The 20,425-nt window shown below is 39.9% G+C and overlaps 2 protein-coding genes across 2 annotated transcripts in view; both read left to right on the top strand.

Annotated features, from left to right (window-relative positions):
- Positions 1 to 10,521, top strand: part of LOC131240000 (protein EXPORTIN 1A) — a 52,031-nt gene extending 41,510 nt beyond the window's left edge. The window contains exons 26-33 of the mRNA XM_058237987.1: positions 3,302 to 3,368; positions 3,474 to 3,584; positions 3,764 to 3,871; positions 3,957 to 4,094; positions 7,845 to 7,982; positions 8,067 to 8,171; positions 9,873 to 10,077; positions 10,164 to 10,521. Of these exons, the coding sequence (XP_058093970.1) occupies positions 3,302 to 3,368; positions 3,474 to 3,584; positions 3,764 to 3,871; positions 3,957 to 4,094; positions 7,845 to 7,982; positions 8,067 to 8,171; positions 9,873 to 9,995 (790 nt within the window). The 3' untranslated portion in view covers positions 9,996 to 10,077; positions 10,164 to 10,521. The remainder of the gene's footprint in view (positions 1 to 3,301; positions 3,369 to 3,473; positions 3,585 to 3,763; positions 3,872 to 3,956; positions 4,095 to 7,844; positions 7,983 to 8,066; positions 8,172 to 9,872; positions 10,078 to 10,163) is intronic.
- Positions 10,522 to 12,176: 1,655 nt separating this feature from the next.
- On the top strand, positions 12,177 to 13,064 carry LOC131240007 (15.4 kDa class V heat shock protein). Its single transcript, XM_058237996.1, has 2 exons — positions 12,177 to 12,437; positions 12,563 to 13,064. The coding sequence occupies exons 1-2, from the start codon at positions 12,287 to 12,289 to the stop codon at positions 12,829 to 12,831; spliced, it is 420 nt and encodes a 139-aa protein (XP_058093979.1). The 5' UTR covers positions 12,177 to 12,286; the 3' UTR covers positions 12,832 to 13,064.
- The last annotated feature ends 7,361 nt before the right edge of the window (positions 13,065 to 20,425 follow it).

Genomic DNA, 20,425 nt, shown 5'->3' with positions numbered 1-20,425 from the left:
TATTACTCAGCCGAAAAATTAGATTGGCTCAACCATGTCACATTGGACCAACCATGTACCCATGCCAAGTTTCTTTTGGTGCACTTGAGTACACAGACAAGATTGAGTTTTTAGTCCTTTGGATTCTTCCATTAAGCTTCATATTTTCTTGTACATAAATGCATTTTTGCCAGATCTTTCTACTCTTAGATTCCTAGCAGTTACTGTTTCCCACCATAATGAAACTAGTGATGTCTTGAATCCTGATACTTAGTTAGGCTCAGTGTTCGAAATATCGATACTACCGGCCAATATATCGGCCGATATTATCGTTATCGCACCTCTGCGAGACTAAACCCTCGCGATAACCCTCAGAAGATACAAAAAACTCAAAATCCAGATATCGGCCAATATATCGTCAATATCGCACGATATGTCGTCGATATTGCGCGATTTCCTCTTCCATTATTGTTAGACATCGACAAACGCACTCAAAATCCGATCGGGTTATGGATAATTAAAAAAATTTGAATTAGAATAAAAAAAGAACGGAAATCGGAGAGTACCTGGCTGTAGCGGTGATCGGAGGTGGGCCATTCGACAGGTAAGTATGTTTTTCTCTCTTTCTTCGATGATTTTTCTCGCCATTTTCTTTAACTTTCCTCTTTCTTCGCTGATTGGAGCATGTCTGTGGGGATTTCTCGGAGATTTTGGCGAGGAATCAGGCCGGATCGAAGAACCCTTTCTTTCGGAACGAGATTTGAAGGGACGGAACCCTTGCGTGCGTGAAGGAGAGGGAAAGTGAAAGAGGGGCGCAGATGGGGGTAAAAAACGGATCGGTTGCGTGGTGCGTTACTCAGTACGCTCTTATCGTACTCAGTAAACTCACTTGGGCCCACCTTTAATGTATGTGGTCCATCCACGCCTCCATTCATTTTCCCATCTAATTTAAGGGGTTGATCCCAAATTTTAGAAAAATATATTATCATACCATAGGAAACGGCGGTGATACTGATTTCCACCGTTGAAACCTTTCTCATCCCTGCAATGATGTTTATTTGTCATCCAAACCGTTAATAAGATCATACAGACGTGGATGAAGGGAAAATACGAATATAAGCTTGATCCATTCATCCAAGACTTCTGTGGCCCTCAAGAAATTTTCAACGGTAGATGTTCAATTCAACTGTTTTCTACGGTGTGGCCCATTTGAACATTGTATATGCTTTATTTTTTTGGCAAAGCCTTGAAATTATTTGGTAAAATGGATGGACGGATCGGATAAAATACATAAATCATGGTGGACCCTACATAAATCATGGATGGACGAATCAGATAAAATACATAAATCACGATGGGTGTCACTCTCTCCACTGTTTTCTGTGGTGGGGTCCACTCGAGCTCTGGATCTGACCCATTTTTTGGCTCATGCCATAAAATGATCTCTTCAAATGTATGGACGGTGTGGATACAAAAAATACATCATGGTGGGACCCGCATAACTTGGTGATGTTGCTTGTGCCCCGTCAATGACGAGCGTTCTATATGGGATTGCGTACTGAGTTACTCAGAACGCTCTTATCATATTGAGTAAACTCTGTTGGACCCACCGTGATTTTATCCACGCCCTCCATCCGTTTTTACTTATCATTTTAGGTTTTGAGCCCAAAATTGAACCATATCCACAACTCAAGTGGACCACATTACAGGAAATAGTGTTGAATGAACGTTGACCATTAAAAACGTTTTGGGAGCCATAAAAGCTTTGGATCAACCTGATATTTATTTTTTTCCCTTCATCTGGGTCTTTAGGACCCAATCAATAGATTGGATGTCAAATAAACAGTACAGTGGTCCTTAGGAGGATTTTAATGGTGGATAGCCAATCATTATTGTTTTCCTGTGGTGTGGTCCACCTGCGATTTATATCCCTATAATTTTTTGTATCAATCCCTAAAATGATCCGTAAAAATTTATGAACGGAATGGATGAAACAAATACATTATGGTGGGGCCCACAGAGCACCGACCACCAGCCATGGAGCCGCTGTCAGGGGGAGTAGCCAATCCGTCTCCCCGCACCGTAGGACGCGGAAGATACTAACAGGTTGCGTAGCCAGACTGGCTACCAAAGTGACGCACCAAGTTCTTTGCGGCCCACCATGATGTATGTTTTGTATCTACACCGTCCATACATTTGGCTATATCATTTTAAAGCATGAGACAAAGAATGAGTCAGATCCAAATCTGGAGTGGACCCCACCACAGAAAACAGTGGGGAGAGGGACGCCTACCGTTGAAACCTTCCTAAGGTCCACTACGATGTTTATCTGAGATCCAACCTGTTTATAAGTTAAGACAGACATGAAAGAAGGGAAAAAAACAAATTTCAGCTTGATCGAAAACTTTTGTGGCCCTTCGAAATTTTTAATGGTGGGCGTCACTCTCTCCATTGTTTTCTGTGGTGCGGTCCACTCGAGCTTTGGATCTGACTCGTTCTTTTTGTCATGGCCTAAAATGATATTTCCAAATGGATGGACTGTGTGGATACAACACACATCATGGTGGGCCCTACAGAACTTGGTGACATCACTTCAGGGTCTACCATGTCATTTATTTTCCATCCGACATGCTGTAAATGTAAAATCCACTGTTCATCCGGTAATCCGTACATACAAAAGCTACCTAATTGAAAAACTATTGTAGGCCACACCAATGGGAGGAATATAAAACTGCTTCCAAATTGATAAATTCATGCTGTGAGGCCCACCTGAGTTTCTTTTATCAAGATGAATTTTGTACATTCTCTTTAATTTAGTGAGTTACACCTGATTAACGGCTTTGATTGAAGGTCCACATCATGGTGGCCCCTAATTACTAACCTATTGTTGGCATCAATTCCCATTGTTCCATGTGGTATGGCCCATCTGAGTGATGGATCTATCTGATTTTGGCTCTATCTAATCTTGACGGATAGATAAAATATTATTTTAGTTGCATTAGTTCAGTTAAACATCGCATTGCTTAGGACCCTATACAAAGGAAACTTATTATGTGCATTTTTTTTTTGAGATGTTATGATTTAAAAGCGTGTATTAAGGGCTTTTTTTAACAATCCCCAAAGTTTCATTAAAAAATTCAACCATTTTCCCAATGTTTCCCCATGTTTCCCAAAAAGTGCGATAAATTATGCGATACAAACAATGTATCCCATGCGATAACCAATACGTATCTGTATCCCAAGGGTGCGATACATAGTGCGATACCGATATTTCGAACACTGGTTGGGCTCAGATGATAGATCTTGGTGGTGATGTTTGCAGGTACAAGGGAGTAATGATGGAGGACGTGCCTCGCATATTTGAAGCCGTTTTTGAATGCACGCTAGAGGTACTTACTGCTAACATGACTGATTGAAGCATATGCATACATGATACATGGTTGCACTGTTTTTTCATACTAATGTTTCTTTTCTCTCTTTTTTCTTTATTTCAGATGATAACAAAAAATTTCGAAGATTATCCCGAGCACCGCTTGAAATTCTTTTCTTTATTACGTGCAATTGCTACACATTGTTTCCATGCTTTGATTCACTTGTCAAGTCAGGTTAGTTGAGCTTTACATCAATGTTGCACCCATGCATATTTTCATATGTCCATGGCATATCATGCATGTATTTTTCTCTAAATATTCAATCACTCCATTATTAGTTCCTTTTTTCTTTTCTTTTTTCCATTTTTGGTATATCATTTATTTATTTATTTTCTTTTGTTAATCCATACCAGCAACTTAAGCTTGTCATGGATTCTATCATATGGGCATTTCGGCACACTGAAAGGAATATTGCTGAAACCGGGCTTAACCTTTTGTTGGAGATGCTGAAGAACTTTCAGGTGTGTTTATTTCATTGTCCCATCATCCGTTCATACATATTATGGCCTATGCAGTTTCTTACCCTTTGGAATGTTCTTTTGACAGGTTTCTGAGTTCTGTAATCAATTCCACAGGACTTACTTTCTAACAATTGTGCAAGAGATTTTCGCTGTACTGACGGACACTTTTCACAAGCCTGGGTTCAAGCTGCATGTGCTAGTGCTGCAGCACTTATTTTGCTTGGTAATAGAGATGATAACGCGCTCTGTTATGTTCTAATCCATCCTAGTTAAAATATAATCTCCAATAAATATTGAAAAGTCCCCATTTTTTAGATGATTTTTTTTTTTTTTTCCTGTTTTGCCTTTTCTTCCTCGAGTCATCTCAAAGCATTTCTTTTCTTCTTCTTCTTCTTGTTCTTTTTTTTTTCCCCCCTTTTTTTTTGTTTTTTTTTTGAATATTGACGATTCATTAAAATATTCAATAAAGCATTACAAGAGGTTTGGCCCTGTTACAAAGTGACCCTCTTGTCACTTCAAACATTGTACCAAAACTGAAATGCAACGGAAGGATACAGATAGTTATGGGCCATCATGGACCCTCAAATTCTAAATCCCTAATTCATTGCAAACATTCCCAATTGGCCCTGAGTTCTGCCTTGGGCCATCCTCAGAGCTCCTGCCTTGAAAGAGACCAATTTATGATCATGAGCAGGGTTCCTTTCAAACCTTCCATTGATCAGTACTGAATTATCGAAAATTCTCGCAGTTGTTTCCTTCCACACTTCCCATAGTATCACAAAGAAACACATTCCATGGAGACTTCTTACGTCCCTTGCATGGACCGGCCAACCATTCTGTCACTTTGCTCCTGATGGGGGCATTGAATGACCATGCCACCCCCAGCGGAGAAAGGAAATAGCTCATTCTCTCAAGCCACAGGGCAATAGGTGATCCCTAGATTCTTCATCTCTTGGACAGATAGCCCATTCTCTCAAGCCACAGGGCAATAGCCCTTTCTCTCAAGCCGAAAGATATTTTCTGTTTGTTCAGATAAAATCCTTTATCATCCTAATGTTCCATACCACATACCCTCCTGTTACATCATAGCAGTCCTTGACCTTTGCCTCCTTATCTAAAGGCTAGATGAAAAAAAGCTCCTGATGCATATGAGTACCTTCTTCCAACCAAGCATCCCACCAAAATTGGATTCTATTGTCTCTACTGACAAGAAAGGTACATCCTTTCCAAATTCCCTTCCCACAATGTTCAAGTACCCCTTGTTTTGCCCCTGATAGTGCTTGCCCAATTTATGTCACTCTATAAAGGGATCCTCTTTATTTATTTCTGGTCCCTGACAACCAGTCCCTCTTGGACGATCCTTTTTTTTTTTTTTATCCCCCTTCTGAAATTGCATTCCTCCATAAGGCCCCTTATGCATACGAGTACCTTCTTCCAACCAAGCATCCCTCCAAAATCAGATTGTATCGACTCTACTGACAAGAAGGGCACACCTTTCCAAATTCCCTTCCCACAATGTTGAAGTACCCCTAATAACGCTTACCCGATGTATGTCACTCCATAAAGGGAGCCTCTTTATCTATTTCTGATCCCTGACAACCAGTCCCTCTTGGATGATCCATTTTTTCCAAAGTCACATTCCTCCATAAGGCCTCTGGTTCTTCCCCAAATCTCCACCACCACTTGCTCAACAAAGCCCAATTCCTTTCTCTCACATTCCCAATCTCTAGACCCCCTCCCTGATCAGTTTCTGCACATCATTCTGCCCCTCATTTCCTTTGTAATATCTCAATCTTAGGTGCCAGTGATTGATGCCACCATCGCTGGTACCTTAAAGTGAGACATAAAGTACATGGGAAGACTTGATAATGCAACCTTTATGAGAGCAATATCCCCCAAAAGATAGGCACAATCCTTTCCATCTAGCCAGCCTTTTCTCAATCCTTTCCACGACTAGATTCCAGAACACTACGGAGTTTGGCTTGCCACCAAGAGGGATCCCCAAGTATGTACATGGGAGATCCTTGTACTTGCACACTAATCTCCTTGCCAAGGCCTTGGCTTGATCTTCCTCCAATACCACTCCTGCCACAATGCTGGAAGCCCCAATACCACTTCAAAGCACCTTAGTATTCTATTCCCTTTAGATTAACTATCTGCTTGATGGATGTGTCGCACAACAGAAGTGTCTCATCCTTGAATTCAATAGTTATCTCCATCACCTGATTCCCTATCCAGAAGCCTTTAGTCAAGTTAATATCTGAAATCCTCATCATGAGTAAGCCCAAACCTTTTGCCACCACTGCAAAAAGTAGTGATAATATAAATCATTACTTTTAGCTCGTTTTTAGTACACCAAAATTAAACTTATGAGGGTTTATGTGTTTGGGGCTTTACGTGCTCCATTCCACCGCTCAACACTGCACATACACAAAAATTTGGGAAGTGGCAGGGAAAAAATATAGAGAGATTTGAAAGAAAGTTGTCTCAATGGAGGAGTAGACACTTATCTCTTAGTGGCAGGATAATGTTAACCAACACAGGCGATGTCTAACCTTCTGGTTTACTGTATATCATTATTCAAATGCTCAAAGTTGCTGCTGAATAGATTGGAAAAAATTAGGCAGAATTTTTTGTGGTAGTGGAAGAATTAAGTATAAATTTCATCGTATGAAGTGGGAGAATGTATGTAAGCCTTAGGAGCAAGGAGGAGCCGGATTAAGAAGTTTGGAAATTATGAATCCATTTTGTTTGAAAAATGGGTTTGGAGTAAAAGAGGGTTCTATATTTATTTTTTTTAAAGGTGGTGGGTAGGAAATATGGGGTGGAAGAAATGGGTAGTTGGACTAGGTTGCTATCGTTATATAGGGCGTCATATCTTTGGAAATCTATGGCGACGATAAAAAGCAATGTTTGAGAAATCTTTGGAAATCTGTGGTGTCGATAAAAAGCAAAGTTTGGGGTGGGGTAGGATTCGATTTGGGAGATGGAAAAAAAAACATTAGGTTTTGGGAGGATATATGGTTGGGAGATAAAAATTTGTGCGAAGTTTTCCCACGGGGAATTGCATTAGAGGCAAATTTGGGGGTTGATAGATGTTTTTCTATTCAAGGAGAGGAAGTTATTTGGGTTCCCCCATGTAGGACTTCAGAAGATTTGGAGATTGATGAGCCAATCGACCTGCTTGAAATGCTATTTAAAGTGATTCTTGTGGTTTCTAAATCGGATTTGATGAAATGGTTAAAGGATAAGTCCGACAAATTCTCAGTGAAATCATTCTACAAGCTATTAAATGGGAATGGCCACGGTGAAGGGATCGGGTGATCAGCCCCACAGCTTTCTTATGGTGATATGGTGTTCCCCCAAAGGTGGTGGCGCTTGGTAGGCTAGTGGGAAGAAAGATGTAAATGTCGACAATCTTCGCAAGAGAAGAATGATTCTTTTGAATGTGTGTTTGATGTGTTATCAAGATGAGAAATCGGTGCATCATCTTTTTATTCACTGGTTTCTTGCAAAGATGTGGGCATTATTTCTTCAATTTGTTTGGAGTGACATGGGTGATAGATTTTTATTTTATTATTATTATTATTATTATTATTTTTTGTGGCATGACGGGGAGAAGGGAAAGTGGGGAAAATAGCATGGCAGATAACTTTATTAGTGGGTATTTGGTTCCTATGGTTAGAAAGGAATGATCAATGCTTTAGGAGTAAAAAAGGCTCAGTCTTGGAGTTGTAGGTTTTTTTTTTTCTTTGTTTTTGGTCTTTTGTAATCTTTGGGCTGCATCTTGTTATCAATAAAATTGTCAATGTTAAAAAAAAAAAAAAAAAAAAAAAAAAAAAAAAAAAAAAAATGAGGATTTGTTTTCTCATTTCTTCTCCCTTTTTTCTTTCACCTTTTTGAATTTTATTTAAACCCGGCATTGTTGCAATGGTCATGGTTAGGAAGATCTTTAAAACTGTTGCATTTTCAGGCGGACTCCGGTTCATTGACGGAACCTTTGTGGGATGCCGCTACGGTTCCTTACCCCTATCCAAATAACTCTATGTTTGTTCGTGAGTATATTATAAAGCTCCTGGGGACATCATTCCCGAACATGACAACAGCAGAGGTAGGAGATCCACTTCAAGCTCCCATCTACTTTATACTCTTTCCTCTTTATATAAATCAGTCTGTAAAATTGGGAATTTTGCAGGTGACACAATTTGTTAATGGTCTGATTGAGTCAAGAAACGATCTCTCCACGTTCAAGAACCACATTCGAGACTTCCTGGTGCAATCAAAAGAATTCTCAGCTCAGGTGATTAAGCAATAAATACCAGATGCCTTTTTTAGCTCAAGCTTGAAAATTTGTTAGATTTGCACTCAAAGTCGTGATTAAATTCCTTCCTTTTGCAAAGTTCATAATGTGGAACCAAGTTTCTTTCTAGAACTTGGAACTCTGGTTTTTTCACCTCCAACTACTATGATCCTACTAAAGACTGAATATGATTTAATTATATGGCACAGCTCTAGTGCATGGGTTCCTCCCTCTGCCCAAAACATGATAGGTGGCAATCCTGTGTGTAATAATAATAAAAGAAGTAGCTGTAGGGGTGCAACTTGGGATGGGCTTAACCTAAACCCGAATGACCCAGCCTGAAATTTTCTTCCGGTCGGGTTGCCTCAGGCTGGAAATCCTCAACCCTGTCCCAGGTCAGGTCGGGCTCAGCTTGAGGCCTCGGACAACCCAAATCCGGTACGTGTAGAATGAGATACTGAATTACTAAATCTTTGGCCCATCCCGACCAAACTCAACTCAACCTGACCCCACCTGTGATTGGGTAGGGTTGAGGCTGTGGCACCTCGGGTTGACCCTCAACCCGACCCAGCCTGCCCAAGTCACAGTTGCACCCCCAACTAGTGGTGTAGCAGTTCTAGTTACTATAGCGGTACACACATTGTTGTCGAATCGCATATGCGATCATGTGCGATCGCATATGCCTATGTGTAGGCATATGCGATCGCATATTTTTTTTTAAAAAAAAAATTGAAAAATTTAAATATGTATATATTAGGGAAAAATTCAATTTTTTTTTGGAAGATCACATAGATATATCAAACAAGGGGCAGAATACAAAAAGGAGGAGGGGACGCTAAGAGAGCATCCCCAACTACACTCCGAGAAAAAAAAGATCACTGCCCTTTAGGCTTACAACATGTGCAGCCCATTCTATCAAGGTGTGCTTAGCCTTACCAGCTACACACTCAGCAGAATGCTCCAAATCTCGAAAACATCTCTCATTTCTTTCTTCCCAGACGCACCACCATATTGCTATTAAAGCCATTCTCCAGATTATTATTTTTTCTCTGCTTGCCTAAGCTGACCCCATGCCACGATTTAAGAAGGAGATCCGCTGAATCTGGAAAACACCAGCTGATTCCGAAACAAGAGAGAAAATCAGACCAAACGAGGCTTACAAAAGTGCTTGAATCTTGATCTTCCAACTTCCAAGAGAGGGAATGTAAGAGAGATTAAGATCACTTGGAAGTAGGAAATACAAGAGAGAGGGAGATTAAGACCACCTGTAATTAACAAATGTAAGAGAAAAATAGAGTAAGAGAGTTTTGGAGTGAGAATATTGCAAATGGAGGAGATTTGAAAGCCTTTTTATAGGCAAAATGTTAATTTTTTTTTTTTAATTTTTTTTTTTGCAAAAAAATAAAAATAAAAATTCAATGTGCCATGGCCAATATGCGATCGCCTATGCTGTATGCGATCGCATATTTTCGCATATGCAACATATGCGATCGCATATGTGCCAGATCGCATATGCGATCTACATATGGATATGCGCATATGCGATCACACATGACAACAATGAGTACACATGCTGAGGGTGTAATCCGGTTGGAGATGAAAGACCGAGAGTTGATTGTTGTTGTTGTGAGGTGAGATGATTTGTTCGATATATTTGCTGAGGATTTAATTATGGTTGATGCTAAAACAACCCAACTGCAGGACAACAAAGATCTCTATGCAGAAGAGGCGGCAGCTCAGAGAGAAAGGGAGCGACAGCGGATGCTTTCTATTCCTGGGCTTATTGCCCCTAGTGAGCTACAAGATGAAATGGTGGATTCATAGCTGTTGACCACATGGTGCTAATTCATCATCCTGTGAAATCTCAGGAGTGCTTCGCCACCGCCTTGCCAGATTTTCCACCAAGGTGACTGGATGAGGCCCCCTCCTTTTTTTTTAAACTTTTTTTTTCCTTTTTTTTTTTTTTTTACCCTTTTACGTTCATTTCTTTAGATTGGTGGATAGATAGTGAAGGTGCCACCCCCACCTGGTTCAAGAGCTGTCTGGGGACTGCTGGTGATGCTGGCAGGATGTTGTTGTTGGTTGAAGTAGGGGATGGCTCTTGGCAGTTTGTAGAAATGCTAATATAGGATTAGTGGGTCATTTTTTGGCCACAATCAGAATCACTGATATTTGCGTTTAGGCGTGGCCTTGGGGATGGACGGACGTGTTTCTGTCTACCGTCTCTCTTGAATGGCGATCTGTGTAGGTGTATTCTAACTAGGGAGGGTTTCGAGGAAACGGGGCTATTTCTGTTTAAACTATACTGTATGTTGGTGAGTTTTGAAATGGCTTCATTTATTTTTTTCCCCCCTCTTTTTGCTCCATTTTCGGACGGCTCAAATTGCAAGGCCTTGGAGAACAATGTGCCGTGGTTCTAGTTTTTGATATGGCATTATCTTAATTCATGAGAAGGGTTAGTTTTGGTTGGATGAAATAAATTCGAACGTTGGGCCAAACGGAATTCAGCATCCACACCCCATCTGATTGATTTTCATACACATTTTCTATTTTTGGTAGGTAGTTGACAAATCAATCAGGGCAAGAGCTAAATGGCTGACTCTGTTTTTTGTTTTTTTCTTTGGAATGATGAAGTGCTTACTGTGTGTTTTGGTTGTACCCCAAATTGCGACTGAATAGGATATTTCAGCTGAATGGGATGCCATGAATTGTGCCAGATTTAGTGAGTGCATTGTGTCTGAACCCTTTTTTTTTTTTTTTTTTTTTATAAATTTAAAGAACCTGGCCTTGTATTTTGATTGGTGGAAAAATGACACAAATTCCAAACCTGATATTTGGTATATTGTGCAATATTCTGGTCAGGGTATTTATTATTGTGTACAAATTTCTTGTGGGAGCAGGTGAGCCAGGTTTTAATCATTCGGATAGGTTGTTTCGGGTGGGGCCTTTGTGCATTCCTTAGTAGGTCCCTGATCATTAGTTGGTGATTGAACGTGGGGTGTCCAACCTAGTATGGTTAGGAGTCTCACTGGCTTTTGGTGACTGCCCCATGTAAGAATGGGTGATTGTGGGCTTGAGTAGGTGACTCGGTGCATGTGGGTTGCACAGCTGGGGCAAGTCCACCGTTTCTGTCACACTTCCTAAAGGACGGCTTTGCATTATAAAAATGATCTTATACATGGCCATCAACCTTGTATGGCATGCACGTATTTTAATTCTAAAAAGTGAATCCCATTTGTATTCCAGATCGTTGGTCTGTTTGTTCCCAACGTCAATGGACTTGCCTATGGAAAGGATCTTAACCTTTAGATTTTTGTCCTTGAGATGGATAGTTAAAATTTGCAGTCTTGTCCGGTATTGCTCGTTGAGACTCTCTCTCTCTCTCTCTCTCTCTCTCTCTCTCCACCAAGGCATCAACCCCAAATTGAAAACAATGCGTGCACAATGCAAAGTTCATGGGAGGACATTGTGGTCGAAGCTTGATTAAGCCCATGCCTGGGCTGGTTATACTTATATATAGGCCATATCCGGGCCTTCCGTTAGGTCCTAGCTGGTAACACAGTCCTGATTCTTGGGCAACACCATCCGTACATTTGTATACCTCCGATATATATAAGAAGCAGCGTGCCAACACGGCACATGTGTGGCGAGTAAATAACGTGCCTTATACACGCGTGAGGGCTTAGGAAAGCACCTGGGTCGCTCTTATTTGCCACTGCAAAGCTCATATGCATGTAGGTACGAGATCCAATCCATCCATCAGAGTGGCACAAATGTATTGATGCCCCCAGCTCGAGAATCATGTTGATCATATTGCCTGGTGGGCCATAGTTCGCAAAACAAAGAATGGTTTCGAAAATTTAGGCTTCAGATTTCTATTCAGTTTTGATGCCCACATGCTGACTGGACCAGATTTTGGGGAAGAATCTACAACTTCGGACCAACCTGATGGACGGATTGGATCTCTCAAGCACGTGTTATGTTGGCACGTGTGGCGTTTACACGAACTGTTTTGCACACGCGTTCGGGCACAGAAAAGCTCGGCGCACCTGGGCGGCTGGGCCTATAAATGGCCACTCAGACCCATCTCTTGAGAGAGAGAGAGAGAGAGAGAGATGGAGCTGAATCCAGTACAGCCGGCAACGTGGTCCTTCCTCCTATCATCTCCCTTCATCTTCCCACCCTACAACAACATCCTCACCGTCCAGAACTACGTTCATTGGACAGAGACTCCCGAATCACACCTCTTCTCTGTTAACCTCCCCGGTAACATTCTCCTACATTCAACTTTTACTAAAGTCGTCACTCTCATTCTTATTCATGTCTTCTTCTACTGAATTTTCGTTGTTGTTGTTTTCTTATTGTGGTTGTTGTTGTTGTTGTTGTTGTAGGTGTGAAGAAGGAGGAGATAAGAATCGAAGTCGAAGATTCCCGATACCTCATTATCCGAACAGAGCGAACCTCTGAAGCGACGGAGCTGGCGATGAATTTCATGAGGAAGTTCAGGCTCCCTGAGCGTGTTGATCTCGACGGAATCTCCGCCGGCCTTGATGACGGCGTCTTGACCATCACCGTTCCCAGATCCTTCGTCAGAGGCCGGTTCCGGATCGATCCAGCTGATTTTCCTGACACGCGTCATCTCCTTGCACGTGCTGCTTGAAATTCATGTGATTGAGTTTGAATTTCTACTCTTTTTTATTTTTATTATTGATTGTTGGAATTTTAGAGTTTTTCAATCGAGTGTAGGGGTTTGGTGTGAAGATTTTCATGGTGTTGGTATTTTCGTAATTTCAGTACGTAAATCTGTGTAAATTTTAAGAAATTAGTGGTAGGTTCATTGTGTTATTTTAATTTCATTTATATATTTGAATTCTGAAGAAATTTTAGTTTCTACTAGAATGATTGTTTAGGGCTATTCTGAGAATGGTGGTGATCCATCCTCCTCTCATGTGACATTCTTTTAAAGACAATCCAGACCAACCAAATTGTGGGCCACATTCTGAGTGGACCACATGTTAATATCTCACTCACCAAGAAACGAATTTAACCCTTCAGTTGATGATGAGAAATGGATGGTCAGTAATAAAAATTAGTAGAAATTCCATCCCCTCTTCAGTAATTTTTGGTGGATGCTCAGTCCATAATTCGGCCATATTTTGGACGGTCTGGATCATCGTGAAACTTTTCCATGCCTACTGTTAGAGACTCACTACCATTTCTAAAACGGTGCTTAACTAACACTGGAATCTTAGCCGTGAAGCCTCAGTAGATTTTTTAAAAAAGATTTAATTCTAGGAATTTGTGAATTTAAAAAAAATTGTACTGAATTAGACGGAATCTCTTGATGCACGCACAGATTATGTCAGCTGATTTGTTTGCATGTGGGTGATACCATCTGTTCTGTTTGTGGATTAGGTGTATCTGATCATAAGAGGTATTTTAGAGTGATGAGTTGGATTTTGTGCATGTGGGGCTAATGAATTCACCGTCTAAAACGTTGACTATGGATGGGAGATTTGGAATATCCCAACCCATTGGCATCGGACCATTCATTTACACAATTTAAACAGAAAATAGATCAACGGTTTATATTCAATGGAGATAGGGAAACTAGGAGATTTCCGGAGCATTCCCCTCCTACGGTGTGAGGCACACCATAGTGACGGTTTGGATGACTGGCATGCTTTTTACCATCTGATTTGATGTCTTGAATTCGGATCACCCCCGTCCATATGACAGCCCACGAATTGGATGGTTAGGATTCTTCTTATAGTGTGGTTTTCGTACCATGCTCCATCCCTGGTGGACCCAACAGTATGAGGAAGGCCAGTCTGGTTCCACACATGTACGCCACACGTACAGTGGACCAACGATCATGGTCTGTTTAGACAAGTAGTTTTCATTTTGAACACGGCTCCACGTGCTAAATGGGAAATGGAGAATCTGAATCCTGAAGGAATCATGTCCTCGACCCCTTGGATCTTATTCTAAATATGTGGGGCCCAGGTTTCGGTTATCTAGACCATTAATTCAATTGGACACATCAAGGTTAGTTTATGCCTCCAAAACCATTCGAATGGGATCATCCTATCCCTTCGAATCATGAAAAGCAAATAGACGGTTCTGAAGAACTTTAGCAACTAACAATATCAATTGACAAGGACGGCAAACTTTATAGGTAGAAAGATTTTTGGGTATCAAGATCCTTGTGAATTCTAACCCTATCAACGGTTTGGATCTACTACCATGGGCCCCACTTATGCAGACTAAGCACCACCGTATACTACACATTCGCATGTCGAAATGAATCTTTGGATGATATTTTGAGTTGGGTTGGGAGATTGTTGAATTGAGCTAGCTGCATGGTGGGATCATTAATAAGAGGATATACTTTAAAAAAATAAAAATAAATAATAAATAAATAAATAAAATAAAAGTAAAAACTTTAATACTCTGGCAGGCTTTGACGTTTGATACACATGCACTTAATTCTTGGAATACAAATAATTCAACTTGAACTTGCCAAATTGTGAATCCCTTTTTAGACATACTGTGAAACAGTACTTACATTTATTTGATTAGCTGACCATCTGATTGGGGGTCATTTATTGGACGTTAAAAATTGTTCCATTTCAGACGATAAGGTTGTTCGCTATATCTTATTTCAGGATTGTGACTTAGAAACAGTGACTTCCACAGTTTTGTCGGCTTAAAATTTTGAGTTTATATGCCTTTTGCACAGTTTCTCATTGCTTGCGTATCAAGCGTCTAAGGGAGCCAGAGCATCGAACAACCCTGGAAAAAAGCATCAACCAGACTCCTCTGATAGTTTATCAACGTTTTAGAAATGGGGGTGGCTCGTACTTCCACACGATGCAACGATTTATAGATATCCAGATCATCACTGTGGATGTAGATTTTGAATACAACTCTGATCATACAATCTTAACCATCCAATTGTTAAATGTCAAATGGACAATTAAGTGCAAAATAGAAAGTGGTTAAATGTAGGTGATGAGGATGGTGCTGACATGCTATTGCAATACTTAACTTGAGTTTAATTGAATGCTTATAATCATGGACATTAAATTAGTCGTAGGATTAAACCTGTGAAAGTTGTTCTAACCATCTAGCCCTCAATATTGCAGCAATCAAGCCATTTAGAAGAAAAGGGCTAATCTTTTTTACTGGATTAGTTTTACATTGAGCAGAGGACTTTCATATTCAATGTGATCGCACACCTTCCGTTTCTTGATACTACAGTAATTGATTAAAAAATTTAAAAATGAAAGTCGAATCTCTAATTTTATTAATATGATGATGAAATTCAATACAATTGGCAAGAAAATAAAATAACTAAAAAACACATAGTTACACTTGCTTGTATGGACAAACAATCAATGCAAATGGCCAATAAGATATGATCGAGTGTGATCTTCCAAGTATATATTTAATTGATCAATGATTTAATGATAATACATCACGGATATTTACACTGCTCCTAAGCATACTATAGTGATAGCGGTAGGCAACAATTATCTAAACTATTCCAAACTCCTAAATGTTCTGTGGTAAAACTGGACAAAAGTGGAGATATTAAAGTTAAAACTAGAATAAATAATGTTGCATTTTCAAAGATTGTGTATGATGATCTAATAAACGCCTTGAGCTCTATGTCATGCACTCTTTATATAGTTAGAAACACAGTCAACTATATTAGGTTTTCTTGATGGTGTAGGATTTTCAAAGGTTACAAGATCATATTTTATTTAGTTGGACTCAAATTCTTCTTCACGTCCTATAAGTGCCAGTTTGGCCAGAGGTTTGGAAGGGATATAATCTCAGGATATGCCAAACGTGTCAAACAGACCCGGTGAACTTGTCCCAGGATATAGCAATCCCATGGATCTTAAACCAATCAACTAACATCACCATCATTACGTGAAAATTGATCTCATCCCTTTTAATCCCGTTCAAATGTGCCTCGAGCGTGTTTGGTTGGTCGGATTGGAAGGGATTGGAAGGTAAAATCGGAGGATATGCCGGGCGGATGAAACAGACTCAAACTTGTCCCGGTATATAACAATCCCATGGATCTTAAACCAATCCACTGACACGACCATCATTACCTTAAAATCCAATCTCTTCCAATCCGCCCACTAAATCTTTCTTTTTTTTTTGGGGGTGTGGAGTAATTGAATTTTAGTAATCACCCTGAAAGCACTAATCTAATAATTTCCTTGTTTTACCAGGAATTCATGAAACGGACTTTATATCTCAACCGGTTTTTTACAGGCTTTGTCATATACGGCAGTATCTTATTATATTTCCGAGTTGTTTACTTTTGAACTTCTGACACGTAACTATGGCTAAAGAATATCAGATGCGAGTAGAATTTTCATTCTGTGTCTCGTTGATCCGCGTAGACATGACAAAGCATGTGTAAACATTATCTTCTCACTCTAATTTTTAAATCATATCATGGAGAGTTTGGGTTGGCGATTTGGACAGGCTAGATTTCGTAACAAATGCCATCTCTATGGTTGGAGTGTCAGCACCATTGTTTAAGTGGTGGTAAACTAAAACAGGAGTATGACTCCACCTCCCAAGATTTTTGGGAAGCTAAATCTTTAAAATATCTCGATACTTGCGCGAGGAGTTGGAGTGCGTTTTTGTCACTGATTGTTAAACGGTGGCAACTTTCAATATCGTAAACGTGTCATCTAATTTTATCAATCGAAACCATCCAAATCTTGGGCATTAAACCAAATAACGAGTGGGGAAAAAATTAATAGTGATCGAAGAAGGATATCCGTTTGATTTTTCTTACTATATATATGAACCGTTGCTTCATTTACATCTGTGATTTGATGGACACCATTTGGATGATTGTCATTGGTTATGCAAGTTTTCTCAATCCACATTAGATTCCATGATTTGGACAGTCTAATGATTGAAACAGTTTGGTTCGTATGCAGCTACCCTTGCAGACTCTGAAAAACTCAAAGTCACATCACTTGGATACCCCAAGGTGGGGGTGATCACTGACTGTGGGGCCCACCTTTATGAATATGACTACATCCACACCGTCCATCCGTTTTGACATATCATTTTAGTATATGATCTAAAAAATGAATCAGATCTAATTATCAGATGGACCATAGTACAGGAAGCAGTGGTAAATGACCATTCAAAACGTCTTGTGGACCACAAAATCTTTGGATCAAGATACAATTTGTGTGGTCTCTTCATTCATTTTTTTGTGACCTTATCAACAGGTTGAATGGAAAATAAACATTCCAGTGGAACCCACGAAGTTTTTAATGGTGGAGATTCAACTATGACTCTTTCCCGTGGTGTGGTCCACAGAAGATACATTTCCAGCTCCATTTTTGGTTTTATGGCCTAAAATGTGATTTCAAAATGGTTGGACCGTGTGGATTTAAGGAACATACATCACTATGAGCCCCACAGTCAGGGGTCCCACCCACCTGGGTCGATCCGGGATCCACCGAAGCCGCGCCCATTTGTCTCAGAGAAATAATGAAATGAAAGAGAATTTGGATACCAATAAAATCCGTAGGTCCCACAATGATACATGTGTACGATCCACGCCGTCCATCCATTTTCCCATCTCATTTTTAGGAACGAGCCACAAAATGAGGCAGATTGGAAACTCAAGTAGACCACAGGGGTTTAACCATGCTCACCGTTAAAAATTGAAATCTTCCTAAGGTCCACAGGGATGTGTTTTTAATCATCCAACCTGTTCATAAGATCACACTGACATATAACACACAAATATCAGCTTGATCCAAAACATCTGTGGCCCCATGAATTTTCCAACGTTAGGTATTCAATTCTAATCATTTCCTATGGTGTGGTCCAATTGAACTTCAGATCACCTCATTTTTGGGTACATGAACTAAAATGACTTGACGGAAAGGATGAACGCTGTGGATAAGATACATACATCACAGCGGGCTCCACACATTACTCATTTACTATGAATTAATGATAAAGAAAAAATATCAAAAACTCTCTTGTAATTGTGATGTGACCACACGAAAGTACGACATCCCACCATCCGCTCGTGGCAAATATGGCGCATGTGTGCGAGATTCGGGCCACTGGATCCGACCTCTCATACACCAAATGTGCAACATTAGTCAATTCTTTCTGACCGTCCATCTTCTCGTATACACGTAACACATCTTATTAAAAGACTGGCCTGGATTTCAGGTCAACGAAATACACACTAGATGAACGATCCGGATCTTGTGCGGAGATCGCTTGCGCGAGCATCAATTCATTTCAACAGAACCAAAAACATACCGACGTATTCGACTAGGATACGTCGGGACCTCAGCCGTTGGATTAGGGTTCTTTTCAGTGATCTGAAACGTTCGTATGATGGTTGGAAATTGGATAGGGACACCCAAAAAGAAATATCTCATACTGAAAATTACATCCCATTGATTATTCCAATGTTAAATAAACCCTCTGTATCCAATGGAAAAGCCAATTAAAGAGCTGCTACCTTTTTGTATATTCCCATCAAAGGTGAGACCCATGATATGAACGGTACAGATCATTGATGTATACCCCAAATCCAAAGGTTTAAGTCCGAACGTATCCTATACTAATCGGTCGTGATGTATTGTAACAATCTTACGCATCAAAGTCTAAAAAAAAGGAGTTATGCATATGATACTTGATACACGTGGCGTATATTAACTCAAATTAAACCGACTAACCTTTAGAATCTATTGTTTCTAATTCATCGTTCTAAAATCAGATTGTTTTAGCAGCCATAATCTCTGATTTGTAGATATTATTTTGTTAAAATAGGAGCATTGGATATTATTCATTTTAACCGTCCAATAAACGTCCACCAATGAGATACTCAGATTATCAAAATCAGTGTAGTTGTACATCTAAATATAGGAATGTATTCATTTATGACATGACACGTCTGCAATTTTTAAAAGCCTGCGTATCATTCATAACACCTAACCGAGTAACCTTTTTTTTTCTTTTTTTTTTTTTGGAAAAAATTAGCACCGCAGGTTCTTTCGTACTATGCCTTTTGTTTTTTTTCCGAAAACTTACGCCACCGGAGGAGATTTTTAGGGTACGGAAATAGGATCATGGTCAAAAATATCTTTAATTTTTTAGGGTAAAGCAACCGAAAAAGTGAGAATATTTTAATTTTTATAAGATTATGGATAAAAATATCTTTAATTTTCAGGGTAAAGCAATTGGAAAAGTGAAGGTATTTTAGTTTTTATGGATTTCTCCATATACATAGAGGTCTAATGTGATATGGTAAGTTTTGTTTGGAACGGAGTAAAAAAGGTGTGTGCTCTGTCCGGTCTATACTTAAAACTTAAGCAGCCAATTAAACGAAGTACAATGAATTCGGTCTGCTGGTTGGCAGCCTATAAAAGCTGTAAGAACATTTTCTTCAATACTCTGCGGAGTGTGATGTATGATATGCAAGCACTTATTAATAAGTTATAAATTGGATACGTGGCATACATGTAAGTCAAACTAAACCGTTCAAAATATGTATAAAGGGATGTATAATGATCAAAAATTACATTTATTTGGTTATCTTACTAATGATTGATGGGCATTGATTGGACGGCAACAAACAAGTGTCCACAAATCAGAGATAATATTGTGAAATCAATCTTAATTTAGGACAGTGACTTTTCCTGTTTAAGTTGAGTTGATGTGTACCACGTGTAGTCTTTTGAAGTGCCTGCGTATAAAGCGTTATACACCTGCGGAGTATCAAATAACTCTGCCGTGTCTTTTCAAAGCGCCACCTTTCTTGAAAGAGAGATTGACCACTGTAAACGCCACCTTTTGCATAGGTGTACACGAGTCGAGCCTGCTCGGCCTGCTTGAGTGTCAGCTCGTGCTCGGCCCAGCTTGGCTTTTGAGCTTGAAATAGCAGGTTTTGCTGGGCACGGCCAGCAGCTCAGTACAGTTTGAGTCGACTTTAGGCAGAGTTTTTGAGTCGAATTTGATTTCGAGTCTTCGAGAGACACTGTCCAACTGTTCCTAGGCCCACAGGTTCGTCCAGCCAGTGGTCTCTAGTTAGATGGGTTTATACTGTGACGCTGTTCGCCGGAAAAAATGGACAGAGTGGAGAAGATTACTTATTTTGAGAGAGGAATATCGCCGGAGAAGTGATCGTCTGAGAGTAGACTTCATCCAAGAGAGTAGATCATCCGGACTGACAT

Source organism: Magnolia sinica, chromosome 1 (genome assembly GCF_029962835.1).
Source record: "Magnolia sinica isolate HGM2019 chromosome 1, MsV1, whole genome shotgun sequence".
In the NCBI taxonomy this organism is placed as follows: Eukaryota; Viridiplantae; Streptophyta; class Magnoliopsida; order Magnoliales; family Magnoliaceae; genus Magnolia; species Magnolia sinica.
This window is presented reverse-complemented; position numbering and strand designations above follow the sequence as displayed.